Here is a 17,716-nt window from a genome sequence, read left to right on the forward strand (position 1 = left end):
AAAATAAGCAGCGCTAGAGCAGCCTGATACTTGGAACAAAGCATTTCAGAAAATATCTCAGTTAGAAGATGCTTGTAAGTGGAAAGGAATAGTGCTTAATAGGAAGCAGTGGTGACACCAGGTCAGAAGAAGCTCTGTGTGCCCACTAGCACTAAGCCAGGGCCCTAGTGCACTCCTAGTGCAGACTGTATAGATGGTATTGTAACCCCATACTAATCCTGTATTTTTCTCTCAGAATTAGTATGATCTTTGCAACCAGCAGAGAAAATCCTGACCTTTGTAACTCAATCCTGCCAACACCAACCACCCTTGCAGATTAAGCTAAAGACTCCACAATATGCTTTTCCATTTTCTGTACCAGATTTATATGGTATATTGCTGAACAGCAGCTACTTTTGATCCCTATTGTAGATCATGTCTGTGTACTGCTTGGACATCAAGCAGTTAAATTCAGAAATTACTTGTAAAGTTAGTTGAAAGGTGCTATACAAGCACAAAACAATGCTGATCTACAATATCACTATGATGGTTGTCTAGAAAACCAAGGTATTAATAAGAATTAACAGTGCTGTAGCCACTGCAGCTTTCACATATATTTTTATTTGGCTGCACACTTCCCAAATTTCAGTCTAATATGAGGTTCTCAGTTCTGAACTTGAGGGCAGACAAAAATCACTTTTGACCAGTCCTCCAGGAAATGAGGACTACCAGAGTTCACTCGATTGTCCTAGCTCTGAATGCATATTGTGCTCAACCTGATTCTAGTTCATAGATATGCACAGTCTTTACATCCAAAAAGGGAAAGGCACCCAGCATGCTCTACATTAAAAGAACATGAGTAGTCTGACACTTCATGATGAAAGACAAGAGATTCTCAACTGAGGCTTGACTGACATACAAACACTATGGGGTGTTTCTTAAGTAATTTCTTACTGCACCAAATTGCACCCAAGTGTTTTCTGCCACATAGCTTACAATGGTTAAGTATAAAATATTCATGAACATTATTTAATATTAGTTTGTTTGAATTAATGAAAGTTAAAATACCCAACTGCTACACTGAGGCATGAACTGGGAACACTGATCTAATTTAATACTCTATAGAGATGGGAAGGAACAGAGGGAACAAAGTCACGTTAAAACACCAGCAAATGAGAAACATCAGCTTAGTGTCTGTTGGAAAAGGAATCACCAGTTCCAAAACTCACCTCACTTCAGTCAAGCAACACATGAAATGGGCTTCAGTGACAGTATTGCATGAGAAACTGGTCCCTCATTTCCTCACCATAACTTGCTTATCAATCTTCAATCAAACAGTTACTTTGTAACTGTACAAAAAAAAAAAAAATCCTGTTTCCATGTATAGCATTTTAGCCAGGTGGTCTGGTACTTGCTTTTCCTTGCTTACATGCAAGTTTGATCATCAGATGCAGATATTCCATGAGCTGAAAACTCATCTTTCCCTTTCTATTTTATTTATCTTTTGCATGCACCATTGCAGCTTGCTTGTTGTTTGCAGGTACATAAAAGCACTTTTTAAAAAAAAATTTTTGAGGAACAGCCTGAGGGTGGGAATGACTTTCTCTCATCTGCAGGAAAAACATGCTAAGACACTGGTTTATTTTTGCTTACTAACCAAAAATCCATTATTACTTGATAATATTCTAATTACTGTAAGATGGAAAACTGCTCCTGCTTGTTAAATTTCTTCTAAGAACTAAGGGTAGAAACAAAGAGCTACCCATGAAAGCTCTGTTCATGAATTATCTCCATGCCACACAGCTGTTTATGACTGGCATGTTATCTAGTTGTAGCTCAAGGAGCCCATAATAAGCTTTCAAATCTTATGGAATGTGTCTGTAAGGAAGCCAGATCACAGACTGATGCTGCTCTAAAAATGAGCTCCCTGTTAAATGAATCTATGATGGGGTTTAGGAAGCTTTCCTAATGATTGGCAACAAAATTTAGTTTTTCATGGCCTATTAATATGAAGGACTGTTTCAGCCTGTGACTACTTTTTTTTTATTTTTCTTAACAGAACACACACTTAGAAATAAATCTGGATGCCCTTCAAGTTCAAGCTGGCTGCCAGAACAGTGCCACTGTGAAATGGGAAGGCAGGAAACAGCCAAGCCTCGTGTAGGCAGTGGCCATCTGCAACTGTCAAGAGAATGGGGAGCATTTGCGGACCAGCCTTTGGAGACAGCGGTGGGTTCTGTTGAGCTGTCCCCACTGCTGGCTACTTCATGAGATCCTACAGGATCCTAAAGTCAAAGGGCAGTTCAGGAAACTCTGAAAGGATCTGACCATGGAAGAAGTTCTCCATGCTTCCAAGGAGAGAAATCTGACTTGTGGATTCCTGGGCAAAAGAGTCCCAGACATTCATCTACCACTGTATATTGTCTACACTGCTCACATTTTTTAAAAAGCCAAGTAAACTAACACTGTTTTCAGACCACCACCCAGATTCTCTGTATTCAGCCTCTGGGCACAGCAAGGAGAAAACAGAACACTGAAAGTTAAGGAAACAAATCTGGAACTGCCATACCATCACAACTGCCCTTGCAGTGAGTATCTTTGCCTGTTGCAATAATTAAAAGAATTAACCTCCTTTCTTGTGTGCTTAATTAATCTACATATGTCTGTACACAAGTCAATTAACGCTTTCCTTCAGTACTTCAAGTGCTTCCCTCATCTTCTGCAAATGCAAAATCAGGTAAGATTTTTATTTGACATCCTCATCTGACCTAAAACTAGGTTTTGGTCTGTGATGTTACCGGGTCGTTGCGCCTTGCACGCACACAGCGGCAATACTGCTCCAGAAGCGATTAGCGTGCTGTGAAGAGCAGGCATACCATCACGGCAGGACCTGAAATTTAAAAGGCTATTGCCAGTGAATTAGTGCAGTCAAGGATATTCAGATTAAGTCTCCAATTAGCAGCTGTAAACATGCGCAGTGCATCGATGTATCAATAAAGGCTGTTCAGTTTAGAGAGACCGCCCGCCCCTGCGCCTCGGAGCCCTGGCTCGGAGCCAGCGAGATGATGGCTTAACGACAGTGCTACGTGCGGAGCGTGAGGCGATCGGCGATCAAATGCGAACTTTACTCCAGAGTGCACTTCAGAGAGAGGCTGCGGAGGGAAGAGGGGAAACCCACACATGCAGCGAGCACACAGGCGCTCAAGGCACTTCTCGGCTCTCGTTCTTACTGGGCTGTCTCTCCCTCCTGCTGCACACACAGGCACGCACGCTTATCTCCCACACTTTAAAAAAAAAAAAAAAACAACAAAAAAAAACTGTCTAATTACATTTAGGATTATTTTTGTCTTTTGCTGAAGCCCTCTTTCATCACCCAGAAAACCCTTTCAGTCCTCTCCTCTCCCCAAAGCGACAAACCTGGCCAAGCTGCAGTAATGAGAAAGCATCCCAAGCAATTGATGCAGATGGAGAAAGCATCCCCTGTAATGAGCCCTGGGGGACACCGTGACAAGCACCACCCCCGCAGAAAGGCAAATTCATAAATAAGAACAAGCTCATTAAGGGAATGTGTAAGGACCATCCCTGTACGTTCAGTTTCTCAGCAGGGAATAAAAGCCTGGTAACCAGCACAGACATCCTCTGAGGAACATTTCTCATCTGTGGGCTAGAAAGATAATCTCACAGTTCCTGAAATATTCCAGCCTTTCATTCTTCATCAGCACGTCAGACCTTTTCAGTTCCGCTACTAGTCACCCAGAGGATTACACCCCCCTTCTTTTTTTTTTTTTTTTTTTGCAACATTTCAAGAACTGCATATTTTGATGCTCTCGTTGTTGTGGTAATAAAGGTCAGGAAAGACAGCCGCAAAATAGGCAAACTTTTGCTGGTGTTGAAGCTGCCTGAGCTGCCAACATCCTTTTCTTATTATTACCCATTTATTTTTAGCCTGTGGGCCCAGGGCAAGTGAGCAACCCTGCCCACAAGACTTTTATCAGCTCACATTCGGTATGCAGCACCTCAAACACTTCCCACAAGCTCACCGGGGGCAGCCCTGGACATCCTGGCAGGCAGAGGTGATGAGCCACCACCTTGAAGCAGGTGTGCCAAGGGGACGGGACGCCCCAGCTGCCAAGAACAGTCCTTCCTTGGGGCCACCACCCAGGACACCTCTTGTGACCCCACATAATCCCACCACACCAGAGGCAGCCACACCGGGGGAGATGTTTTCCCTTGTCCCCTTTGGCTCAGTGAAAAATACCCTCCACTGCCAGAGAGGAATGCAGGGTTCAGAGAAGCACTGTCACACTTGGCAGGTACCCCAAATAAGCCTCAAGGGTCCTCCCCATCAGAGCCCTCTGGGCTTCTGAGGCTGCTAAGACATTACTGCGCTGCATAAACAGAGATCAACGTTCTCAAGTGCTTGTTATCACAGCAGTAACACCAAATTAATGCTAATTGATGAGACCAGTTATCTCCTATGTTAATTTTGGACGGAAGCCGCCTCATTCACTACCCACACATCTTTTGCTCAGCCATACCTTTATGGAGGACCTTGCCTTGATAAGGGCATTCCTGCATAGGATTTCATGTGAATGAATATTTAGGGATAAACCCCATTAAAATTATCTATAAAAAATTACCAGAAATAATTTCTACTATGGTTCAATAACATGTAGTCTTTACCTCTAAGGCTTTGCCTGCACATAAAGTTGTACTGCTCTGTCTACACGTGCACTTTACAACAGTGCAATCTCTCAGTTAAGGTGGATAGATGTGTATTCAGTGACACACAATCTTTCTCTGCAGGAAGTGAAGCAATATTCAGATTCAAGGCAAATTTGTAATAATGTAACTGTATACCTGTTCTAATGCTAGGCAATAAAATGTATCGGTAAAGAAAACAAATTTTCTTAACACACACACAACAAACTGACTGCCAGCCTTACGTTTGCAGGTCTTCAAGATATTCACAAAAGCTCTCAACTCCTGAACAAGGAAGTCTGTTCCTTAACCCAGCTGTGGACAACATTAGATTCTGGATTTGAACATAGGCTGCTGAATTCCCACTTCCCTTTTTCCACTGGTCAAGTGCCTCCCATGGATTTATGCTGCCACCACCTGACAGAAGAGATCAACCTAAAGTCCAGCTGTGTTGTGGCCACTGACATGGCCTTCAACTCTCCTGCTGGGGCAGTGGCCCTGCACAGGAACATAGCCATGCCTGACAGGTTTCAGCCTGCTCACACCTGCTGCTCTGCTTTGCTGCAGTCCCCCCTGGAGCCTTACCCTGTCATTCCCACCACCAGAACTCACTGAAGCAGCAGCCCTTAGGAGATTTCTCAAGGCCCAGTTCAGGACTGAGTCTTACAGCAATAATATTCTATGGCATCTGAAGTAGTTTTTGCAGGAAGCACTGCAACTGTTGAGCAAGGGAGGCAGTCTCTCTGGTGTGAGTTCAGGATGTTTCCTGAGGATGCAGAAAGCCTGGAGTGGTCTTTCTGGCCCATTTCCCTTCTTTTTCCTCTTCCTCTCCATAATCTTTCTTCTGGCAGCCAATGTGACAAGAGCAGTATGTACTCAGAGCCACCAAGGCTGAGCCAAGCCGGAGACTGGACAGGGGCTGCTCTCCCAGGATGCCAGCTGGTTGGGCAGCCAGAGGAAGCAGCCCTCATCCCTGTCTCTTTCCTGGGATGGAGATGAGAGATAGTGATTGCATAGGCATGACAGGCTGTGGTAAGAGCAGGGGTAAGAAACCACTTGGTGGAGGTCCTGCAGCTGGCTTTGCTAGAGATATGGGGCACAAATGAATCTCTGTGGTGGGAAACACAGAGGGAAGGTAGGACAGATACTCGAGGGGGAGGCAGAGCTATAGGGTCACATATGCCCACTTAGGTGTGGGGGTCAAGTAGGCATTATGTCTGCCCACAGCTATGGTCACCATTGGCACAACCAGTGCCTTTATTAACTGCAGCCAAAACATTGCACTAATATAGCTTATAACTAGCAGCAGTAGCTTCTACAGATGGTAAGCAGTGAAACATGCTTTTAACCAAGTGCCAGCAAAGAAAAAAAAAAAGTATTTGTTTCAGTTGCAGACATCCAAGTGTAAAGAAACAAACAAAAAAAACACATCAACTACATTTTTACTCTTGCCAAGAAATTATCAGTGCAAATGTGAGACTGCACTGAGCCTTTAGGTCATCAGTTAAACATCAAGTTATGCAGTAAAATATCTTGGTAAAATGCACATCTTTGACACTTCAGTGTTTGACCACCATGAAATGTTGAATTACACCAAATCTGGCAATGAGGAGCAACATTCACAAATCCTCTCACCACTCCTTCATGAAGAGGAAGTCTGTAAAACAGTTAACCAGGCAGTGACCCTTCCTGTTGGCCTGCTTCAGAGACACCATGCACATGCTCCATACAACAGATGACAGAGGGCAAGTTAATTTACTTAGGTGTAAACATTGGTGAATATTGTAAAGAACAGAGTTATCAACACGTTCTGGGAGACTCTGTCCTGTTTGTGCACATCTACTTATATAACATGGCTTATATGTCTTAACAAACAGCAGGACATGTTACAGCATTTATGGTGAAGCTTCTCCTTTTTCCACTTTTCAGACCACTTCTACCAGATTTCCTGTGGGAAATCAGAAGGGGAAGGTGCAGTTACACATACAGTCTTCAGCAGCAAGCACAACACCCTAGGACTGTTAACAACCCAGGAACAGGCAATTTGAGGACTAATTGACAGTTCCCCCTTCCACCACTTCTTTAATATCTTCTCTCTCAAATTCACCTGGTTCCGCTCTACTTTTTCTATCCACACGGTCCAGTGAGGGGCTGTGCAAGATGCTTTCTTCACTCCCTGGAGTCTCAAGGCAGTCAGGAAGCTCCGTGCTGACCTCTACCACCACAAAGCCCACTGTTCTCACACCCCAGGCTTTTCCCATTCGCTGTGGCATTCCGCACCACGCACTGCCCATCTCTCTGTATGCATTACTGGAATAACTGCTACTGTTAATGGTATTAAGACAACTTTGCCATAAGACAGTCAGTTGCAAAGGTCAAATAAAAATCATAACTATTATTATCATACTATCTATTTCATCAAGTAAGGCTCCTTGCTGCCTCCCAAGATGACCTGCATTTCAAATGTAAGAAAAAAATTTATACAAAGACCATACAATGGCACAAGAAATGCAACTTTTCCTGAAGTTTTCTAAACATATTCTAGCATAGTCTAAGCCAAGCACCAGAAGATGTGTTTCAGGTCCCGTTGATCTGAAAGAGCCTTTAAGAAAAAGTTAAGTGAATTGCTGAACTGGAGCCAAAATTTAAAAAACATTTGTCTTATCACTTTGTATAAAAAAAATTACAGTGCAAGAACACATAAGCAATGATTAATTATATTATGACTTACAGACAAAAAATGCAGACATTTATATACATATATCTTGTTTGGATTTTCAGGTCCAGAAAGAAAGCACAAAAAACAGACTACTTATTTTGACCAAAGGATCCACATGAACTAGATAGATACAAGACTCAAAATGGTTATCTTTTTTTTGCTAGAAAGTAGGATGCAATTCCCTGATATTTGGCAAACGACATGGCTACTCTGCCATTTCCAACTGCAAAGCTTTGGACAAACTGTTCTGTTTCCAGTCAATGCAGACAGAGTGCTATGCTGTAGTCCTGTAATTTACACTACTCATTTTTATCTGGGTGGCTAAACACGAACATTTAGTAGGCCTCCATTGAACCTCTACGGTCAGCAAAAATCTCTTGCATTACTTTATTTGTGAAAAATCAGAGGAACAAGAAGGTTGTTTAATCAGCTGCTTTCTACTAAGTGCTTTGCATGTTGGCACTAAGTTTATTCACCTACTAATCTTATCAAAGCACAATGTCAAGAGAAAAATGACTGTAGGGGAAAAAGCTCCTTTCTGTCACTGAGAGATAGTAGATGCATATGTGTGAGTGATGGAGGGGAAACAGGGCTTACAGCTCTCTCCAAATCACTCACAGGAATGATCACGAGTGGTGTGCTGATGGGATGACGTGCCTGTGAATAGTTTAAACAGTGGGAGATAGATGATTTACTTGGCATGAGCCTCCTTCATGATCTTACTTCACTTCAGTGACTGAACAGAGAGACCTTCTTGCTTTTCTGACCGACTCTGTCATCTCTTTTCAAAGCAATACATGGTCTAAACCAAATTATTATGTAGTGTTGTGAATCAGTGAAAATCGTCTGTCAAGCCCCACCAAGTTCTGCACCACTGCATCAGTTATTCACCCTGGAGCCCACCACAGCAGCCATCAGCCCTAGGCACACGTACCAGAAGCAGCTCCTAAAACACCACTTCCCCAGAGCTCCTCTACTAATAAACCTTACCAATAAAGCCTTTTCACAGAAGCTGAGGGAGACATGTTGCTGGCAGCTTTCTAACAATGTTGTTTCAGTCTTCAGCTTTGTGACAGAAGGATTACAGTCATGACAAATCCAACCCAGGGCTTTAAATTCCCTCAAGCCGGTATGCACACATCGTCCTTCTCCACAGATCTAAAACCAGTAACACTTAACTCCTAGGCTTCCCTTCCTGACCTCCTCACTCTCTCAAGCCATCCACTGCAAGATGGATGAGTGCTATGGGGCTTGCTGGTGCCAAGGAACCACTTGACCCTGGCCTGTTACACAACGGGAAAAGTCAATCGAATTGCAAGGGGAGGAGGAAAAAGTGAATACCTCAAAGAAAAAAGTACCTTGCCTTAGTAAGAGTCATCTTGAAACATTTGATAGAGGTATTGCTCTCTTCCAAGTATATCAAGTTTGTTCAGCAAACATCAAAAATTCATCTAATTAAATGGATCATTGAGGTTTTATCTTCTCCCTCTCTTATCCCTTCCACACACCTATGGGAAGGACTTGAAGTACTGTTGAACACCACCACCACCTCCTCAAGAAAAAAACTGTAAAAAAAAAAAATCTGTGCAATATAGAAGATGATAGAGAAAATACTTCCATGTAATAAATCACACAAATTTCTCAGGAAGCAACATGCAGAATAAGTCCGTATTACATTGAACCACCATCCAGATAAACTTGGAAGTCAAAGAAAGAAGTTTACTATGAAATCAAATAAAGACACTGGGATTAACACAGCTAGAATCCTTAATGCAAAGAAACAAGCCACTTTTACTGTGTACCTCCTGCACTGCATTAGTGTTATGAGAGTCAATGTCCATTTTAACATATACTGCTATTAGCAATGAACTGTATCTAATGGACTGAATTATGCATTAACAATTCCCTTGGGAAAAGGCATACAAATATTAATAGCAAGGATCATTAGGGAGAAATTCTTCACAGAAAGGGTGATTAGATATTGGAATGGGCTGCCCAGGGAGGTGGTGGAGTCACCATCCCTGGAGGTGACTGGATGTGGCACTCAGTGCCATGGTCTAGTTGACATGGTGGGGTTCGGTCATAGCGTGGACTCAATGATCTCAGAGGTCTTTTCCAACCCAGTTGATTCTGTGGCCAGCTCTCCTCCCTCCCAAAATACAAGTTCAGCAGGACAGGGCACTGAACTCTGAATCTTGTCATTTCCCCAGTGCTTTCCCAAGGATACTGCACCTTGCAATGCAGCACACACACCCCCAGGAGTCCAAAGGACAAACACTCCCCATACACAGAGGCCTTAATGCCACCTGTATTACAGTTACACCAGCATTCAGGGAGCAATGAGTCCTCATATAAAAGCAAACTGAGAGGCACATACTTATTTAGGGCTTGCAAGTGATCAGGCTATTGGCCAGCACACCATAAGGCAACCTCTGCAACTCCCTGGCTTTAAGAGCTGATATGGTACCAGCAAGGACTGCTACCAGAGCAGGCATGGCAATGAATAAGGAGTTGCTGCAGAAAATGCATGACCAGTATAGGAGAGATTGTGAAAAACTTCACTGCTTTGCCACCACTGTGTAACACCAGAGTCTAGCAAGACTCACGAAGAGCTGCTGGACTGGGAAACTACAGAAAACAAAAAAAACAAAAAAAAACAAAAAAAAAAAAAAAAAATTGCCCTGATATCACTAACACATGCACAAACTCAGGATAAACAGACCATTCATATCTTTACATTGCCTGAGTGCACTGACATTTCCCTTCAGTTATAGGACTGATCACCTTCTGCCTTCCTCTGGGACTGTGGCTGTAAAGCACATGGACAGGCTCCTGTTGTGATATCCACAGTGTGATAAAGGTCGCTGGGTGGATACAGACATCTCCTCTGGCAAGAGCAGGAAAGGAGGACCAAGAGAAGCCACCTGACTGCCAAAGGCTCTGGTGTAACACACACTGAAGGCAGCATGTTTTTGCCACTGCCTACCATGAAATAAGTTTGCCAGTGTGCTAGTCACACTTTTAAGAGTGACGATATATAACAGGTACTGAATTCAAGCTGCTTGCAACTTCAACACCTGAGTATTAATTCAAACACCATTCCCTAGAGGCTTCCCATGCTTCTGAACCCACTTACAGATATGTGCATCACTGTCTGCAAAATATTGATCCATTTCTCCAATACCCTGTCCCTGCTGAAAGAAGAATTAATCCAAAAGATTCTCCAAGTGCCTCTTTCAGAGAAGTAGTTATTTTGAAAGTTTCAAAAGTCATTGAGAATAATTTGATGAAGAACAAAAACAAGTGTTAATATGCCCAAGTTTATACTCATCTGATTGTCAAGTAAAAATTATACATTCCTGTGTATAATTAACCAGGCTAACTAATCTTGCTTGACAAACACAGATATAAACATCAGCTTTGACACTGAGCCAAAGCAACCACACTAGGATCTGTGCCAATGCTGAATTCTTCAGTCTCATATCATAAAACAACTTTTTTTGTTGTTGTATTTACAGTTCCAGTGGCTCTGGACTCTGCCGGCAGCTGGCCAGAAGAACAGATTTGAACTTATACATTATGCCAGAACATGTGCATTTGATTAGAAGAAATTATGCATATTTCTTCTGGATGGTGGTATTCAACAGACCTCCCATTGTAAACTAATTGCAAGGCATGTTGCTACCCAAGTATCAAAAATACTTTGTAACATACAGTAAACCAGTATACCTCAAGAGGAAGTATTGCTCCTCAGCCTACTATAGCTATGGTTTTGTGGGATCCCATGCTTCAAGTCTGTGCCTCAAGTCAGAAAATTCAGCATTTCACTGTGTTTTAATTGTAAAGGATAGAATTTGAATGTTATAGAACAGCACTTTTCTTTCTTCATATATAAGTGCAAAAACATCTTACCTCATTACCTGAGTTATGAAGGACTTTGTAAAACTACTCCTGTGACAGCTCATCCATTTCTTCAATCCTCAGGAACAGAAATCTTGGTAACAACCTGCTAGGCAGACCATGCTTCAAAACCTACCTAGGAACACCCCATCATGTGATAGGCAGAAGAACCCAATCTGGTTTCCAGCAAACACTCACTAGCTATGAACTGTCACCACAAAAGACCTACTTCTCCTGTGACCATCAGAGAGGGTCTACCGGGGTGGGATGAGCAAGGTGGTGCTGTGGCAACAAGCAGAGGAAGCAAGTTTTTGAGAAGGTTCACATCCCACAGGGACTTCTAAATTAACTAATCTCACATTGAAAACACTTTCTTTTTTTTTTTTTTTTTCACTTCAGGCCATATACTTGACACTGAAAGCAAGCAGTTCTGTTCTGAGCTGAAAACATCAATCATGAGCTTCCTTCAACACAGAGCAGCTCTTAAGATTATATATTCTTGCTTTATTTTCTAACCAGCAGGACTCACTGGGGTCCAGCAGGTGCAAGATGAGCTCAAAGTCCCCAGTGGGAGCCTTGACATGGATTTCAGCCCTTGGTGGTACCCAAGATGGTATTTGTGACTCAGATCAGGACATGCTGCTGTCATGATGAGGTGCAGAGTCCACTCAGAGTGCAGCCACACCAGTTCAAAGTACCTTCCACCCCTCGCCGTGAGGACCAACGCAGCCATTGGCAGCAGGTCAAGAGCTGACTCAGCTGAGGTAGCCCAGGGCAGCAGGCACTGACGGCATTGCTCTGGGACCCTGCCCAGCCACAGGGAGAGCTGCCCTTCTCCAGCAGAGGCAAAATGAGAAAAGGGGAATACCACAGCCTCTTAGCAGCAGATGAGTTACCCAGACACCCCACTGCAAACACAACTTTTACGTTTCAACACAACTTTTACGTTTCCACACACCAGCCAGCCAACCTGGTTCCTGCCATACTCTGTACCCTGCCTCCTCACATCAGGGACTTCCAAGATCCCCCAGGCTCTGCAGAGTCTTAAAAAAAAAAACCAACCAACCAAAAAAAAAAAAAAAAAAAAAAAAAAAAAAAAACCACTCCACCCACCACCAAAACATTTCTCAGGTCTTGAAGGAGAAATTTCCAAAATGGGGTTTCCCCTCTGGAATGCTTTCTTGCCTTAAAAAAAAAAAAAAAAAGTTACTGCTTTTACTTATTTATAGTCCAATGTTTTTCTACAGGGCCCCCCCTCAAGGCCCTGCAAATGCCAGTTAACCCCAAGGAACTCTGGGACCTGAGGAGTCAGAAGCTGCAGTACATCACCCTTTCACCTGCAGACCTGATCCAGAGGGCACTCTGGGTGACTGGCCTCACAGACCAAGCTGCAGCTTTGCTTCTGACCCAGCAGCTTTTCTCCACCAAGTAAAGTTCCAGCAGAGTAGTGACAGGTCCTCTAAAACAGAGTGACTTCTGTCCTCAGGTCAGAACATCTCTCTGCACAAGGACATCAATCTTCTCACTCTGAGGAGAGAACTGAACTTTGGTCAATTATGCCTCAGTGATGCCCTTAGCCGTTTACCTACTAGAAAAGGGGAACCATTGTATTATCTTACTAGAAAATGGAGAGTAGTTGAGGAAAATGCAAAAGCCAACAAGCACTGCATTGGGTCCGACAGCCTTTAACTATGTTTCAATCATTTAACCAGCTAGTGTTTTAAAATATAACTTACACCAAAGATAGATTTGTATCACTGGTCTGCAAAGACAAAAGGTTACATTTCATGATCAGCCCTCAAAAGGCAACCAGCAGCTCCTCTGAATATACAGTACCCTTGAAAACTTTACTTCTGTCCATTCTCTTTGATGCAATCTTAACTGTCATGAAATGCTCTTGAAATTAATTTGGAAACATCACAATCCTAACTGACTTGTTTCTCTCATTTAGCTATAAGGAAAATTTCCTTTATTGGACAAAAGTTGTTCATGTCTTCTTATGTTTGTGTAGCTACAAAAATATGAAGCACTTCACACTAAACTGACATAATCTGACATAATTTACTAAGCAAATCTCTCCCCCTCTTCCAACACTTAGACTGAAGATTAAAGTCATACTACTTATTTAAAAGTATAAACCTTTAAATAATGATGGGCTGATATCTATATCCCAAAACAACAAATTACAACAGCACACATCCCACAGAGAAGTTCTGGTCCAGTTGCCCATGAACACCCCACATCCCTACAAATGTTAAGCTGTGAAAGTTTTGTGGGCATTTACATGTTTAATCTGTCAGATAAAATAAAAATACGCTGAATTTAAATTTAGGATTTGTGTGTATGCATTCATAAGACTTCAGACGATAAGCAGAACGGAAAGGTTGAATGGTGGAAGAGAAATGTCTTAAACCGACATGGGAACGTGCAAGTACTGTAGTAGTCAGTTGTTAGTCACAGGAATAATCTTCCTGCTGAAGGCATTCCACATCTCAGTTACAGACAGCAGTTGCTATTCCAGGGCCTCACATATCCATGGTACTTATTATTATAACAAGGGGACTGGTTACTATTAACAACTGATGAAAATTTCTCTGCATTTAGTTTTACAAATGATATTGAGTCCCTTTCAGTCCTGGACTGTTGTTTAGCACTTCCATGGGCTGTTTGGAGTCTGACAACTTTCACATTAAAGCACAAGAGCCAGAAGTCTCTCTTTACAGCAAGTAGCTTGGTGTCTATTTGTAAAGCATGTTCTGTCCTGTTTTTTATTACCATTTGTACAAAAATTACTTCAAAAACACCACAATTCTGTTTTAAAATCATCTCTACAACCCAAAGTCACTCCCCAAAAGACCCTTCTTCCCAGCCAGTGCCAACAGCCTTCATTCATCCAGCAGATTTGTTTTCCAAATACCTTGTAAAAAGGCTGAACAGCCTCCTTTCACTCCAATTCAACTTTTAAGTAACCCCCCTCAATATCCACCCCTACACACACCCTCTTAGCCATAAATGCACTTTCAGCAGTAAACAGGTAAACAGAAGTCACCCACAGAAAGGATGAGGATGACCTTAAAGGTGTGCCAAAGCAGGATGGTTATTTATACATCCTAATACCAGGCTCTCAACAGGAATAACTGAAATCCAATCTACCCACATTTTAAAACATATCTACCCAAGCTTCAACCGAATTGATGATCAGTAATTCAGCAGAGCTAAACACCGGAACAATGTTTTAGCCTTTTATAATTCCCATTACTGTGCGTAATGTGCAGGGGTGCAAGCACAGGTTTCAGTGTGTTCCCAAGCAACTGGTAAACATCCCCGTACTTTCTCCTTCATTTTTCAGGGGGGAATCTCAGTACCACTCACACGTGCCCTTAGTCCAAGTGCAAGTTAGGATCAAGAAAAATCCCTAACTCCTCCCTACTGTCATTTTTTTAAAGTTTCGTTGTTTTTCTTTCTGGCATCTCTAAAAGCAGTGGACCTTTTGAAAACATACTATGTGTTATAGAATTCAAGTCAGAAATAAAGAAATAAGGATGTTTTCAGCATTCAGGACAACGAAGTAAACTTAGTTCCAAGCTAGCTCACTTTGCCATAGCAAAACAGACAAGGAAAGAAAAGACAAGTTGTCCCAAACTAATGGCATTGTAAGTGCAAATAAACTTCATTGGGAAAGAAACCAATAATACAAGTGTCCTATAATACAACTGTCCCCTCCACTTCTGAGAAAGCCTAGAAAAAAAACAACTTTTCTCTTTAAAACACAAGTTTGCTGTGTTTAAACTGAGCATCCCGTATTTTCTGCATACCCAACGCAGTAACGATAACCTCTTCATCTGTAGAGCGGCGGCATGAGTTGGAACCTCGAAACTATTTAGGATACTACTTCTACATCGGCGAAAACATCCAAATAATCGGACCAGAGACAGGTACATTCGCAGGAAGGGGCTGGAGAGCTTGTTCCCCCCGAAACGCAGACAGTGTTAGGCGGTGGGGTACGCCCCGCACAGGTCCACCCTGTCCGCACCTCGGGTGCGCGCAAGCAGCATCGGGATGCAGCCGACTCCAGCGCCACCGCGAGAAGTCCCCGGGACGACTGCGGAGTGATGGCCGGTGTCACAGAGGGGAAAAGGCAAAGGACTGGCCGGGGTCCGGCAGCCGAAGACCCCGGCGAAAACCCAGCAAGGGGAGCCGCGAAGAGCCGCCCCGGAGCGCTGCTGGCACCGGCGGGGCGAGGGACCCGCAGTGGCCCCGCACCCGGCCGCCGGCGGCGGCAAGGGCTGGAGAGCGGCTGCCGTCACGGGAGTCCCTCAGGCAGCGCACGGCGCCTCCGCCACCCGGGGCGGTGCTGCGGGACAGCCCCGCGGGGCTGCCCGGGCCACAGGCACCCGCCGACAGCGCGAACGCCACACGGGCGAGCGCCCGTGGAAAGTTTCCGGCAGGGCCCGCCGGCAGCTACGAGGAGGGTCGGGCCGCCTGGGAGCCGGTGCCGGCGGGCGGACAGGAGGTCGGGGCCCCGCGGACCCTTACCTTGGATCGCTCTTTCACGTAGTACTTGCCGAGCCGGCTCCCGCAGTACATCACCAGCCGGTCTATCAGCGTGAGGAGAAAGTTGATGGCCTCGCAGCCCTCCTCCGTGCCTCCGATCCACTTGATCTGGTCGCCGCGGAGGTGCCGCTTGGCGACACCGCGGCTGGGGCCAGCCAGCTGCCCGTCGGCCAGTTCCCCGTCGCGGTGCATCCGCTTCACCCGCTCCAGCACGCAGTCCCCAACCACCTCCCCCAAGAAGTTGTCCAGGTAGCAGAAGCCGATGTCGTGCAAGCAGGGCACGACGTACTCCAGGGCGATTCTCTCCAGGTCCAGCCTCATGATGTGCCCCAGCGGCATGGCGCGACGGGGACGGCCGCGCCGCTGCTCTGCCGGCGCCCGCGTCGAGAGGCGATGCCCGTCGGGCCGCCGTCCGCTCCAGGCCGAGCCGGGCAGGGGCTCCGCCGCGGCGCGGGGCCAGGCAAGGCGAGATAAAACTTTCGCCGCGGAGGACTCGGCTACGCACCGCGGCCCGGCGCTGCGGGAGCGGCGGTGCTGCCGAAGCCCTGCGCTGCTGCTACCGCCGCTGGCGCCCCAGCAGTGCCCGGGACCGCCCCGGGGCGTGCGGGAAGGGCGCGGGCAGCCCCCGCCCGCGGTGAGGAGGGCGGCAGATGGCCCCGCGCTGATTAATACGCCGGCTACGTGCGGGATGTGTGCTCGCGCCGCCGCACGTGGGTGGAGCCGCCCGGCGCGGCGCGATCGCCCCGCCCACCCCCCGCCCGCGGCGGCGCAGGCAGCCAATCGCGTGGGGCGGGGCGGGGCCGGGCCGCGGCGAGCGCGCGGCGAGGCTCCCGCACGTGCGCGGGGGGGCGTGGCCCGCGGTCCCGCGCGCACCGCCCATCCCCGGGGTGGGCGTGGGCAGCGCCATTGAGGAATTCTCCCCTGGCATGTCGGCTGCGACCCCCGCCAGGCCCCGCCGAGCCGCCCGCAGCCGCGGCGGGGGCACCGCGCCTCGCCTCGCCCTGCTCCGCCGCTCCGCAGCTCTTGAACTAGTCCAAGTGAAGTTTGCCAATGTTCTCCGGCCGCCTCTTACCTCCGCCTCCCGCAGCGGCAGTTTCAGCATCAGACGGAACTGTTGCATTAGGCGGCAGATACGGCTTTTCTCGGCGAGGAATGCACTGCTTTATAAAAGGTTAATATAGCAAAATATCTCTTCCCTGAATTATTTATCCCAAAGGGCCTGCCAGGTTGCTTGGCTCTGGTAGCAGGAAACACCTCCCGGACCGTCGGCGTTTTCGTGCCACGCCGGGACAGCTGCAGTCAAACCGTGACAAACTTCGTTCCAAACCGAAACTCGCCTTTCCCCCGCGTGACCCCTTACCGGTAACACTGTCCCTACACCGGCCGGCCACGAAGGACGGTCCCGCGGTCGCTGTTGGGTCTGTTCCCACCGAGCAGCATGCTTTCACGTAAAATACCTCCTGAGAAGTGGAAACCAGACAACCGCTCAGCTCCGCTCACACACGCAACGTGCCCGGGATTTGCTAAACAAACAAGAGAAGCCTCCACAGAAACCAAAAGCAAAGCAAAGTCACGTTGGGGAGAAGTGCTGCCTGCGGCCAAGCCGGGCGGGACGGAGCGGCCGTGCCTGAGTCGGTGTCTGTGAAGTTAGCGCTATCACACGCCACACAGCCCCGCAGCCGTCCGTGTGCCGAGGGCACCCATCCTGCTCGGCGGCCACCTGTGCGGCCCCGCGGAGCCCGCACACACATGCTCACACATAGACACACTCTCCGCACCTCCACCACGGCAGCACGGGCTGAGCTGCCGCCCGGGAGCCCGCAGGACGCGGGTCCGTGTGTTCCGTGCCCGTGGGGGACGTGC

General features: G+C 46.2%; 1 protein-coding gene across 1 annotated transcript in view; it reads right to left on the reverse strand.

Moving 5' to 3' along the window:
- Positions 1-16,422, reverse strand: part of EGLN3 (egl-9 family hypoxia inducible factor 3) — a 28,861-nt gene extending 12,439 nt beyond the window's left edge. Inside the window, exon 1 of the mRNA XM_082282842.1 lies at positions 15,836-16,422. Within this exon, the coding sequence (XP_082138968.1) occupies positions 15,836-16,192 (357 nt within the window). The 5' untranslated portion in view covers positions 16,193-16,422. The remainder of the gene's footprint in view (positions 1-15,835) is intronic.
- Positions 16,423-17,716: the final 1,294 nt, after the last annotated feature.

Source organism: Coloeus monedula, assembly GCF_965178545.1.
Source record: "Coloeus monedula genome assembly, chromosome: 6".
NCBI lineage: Eukaryota > Metazoa > Chordata > Aves > Passeriformes > Corvidae > Coloeus > Coloeus monedula.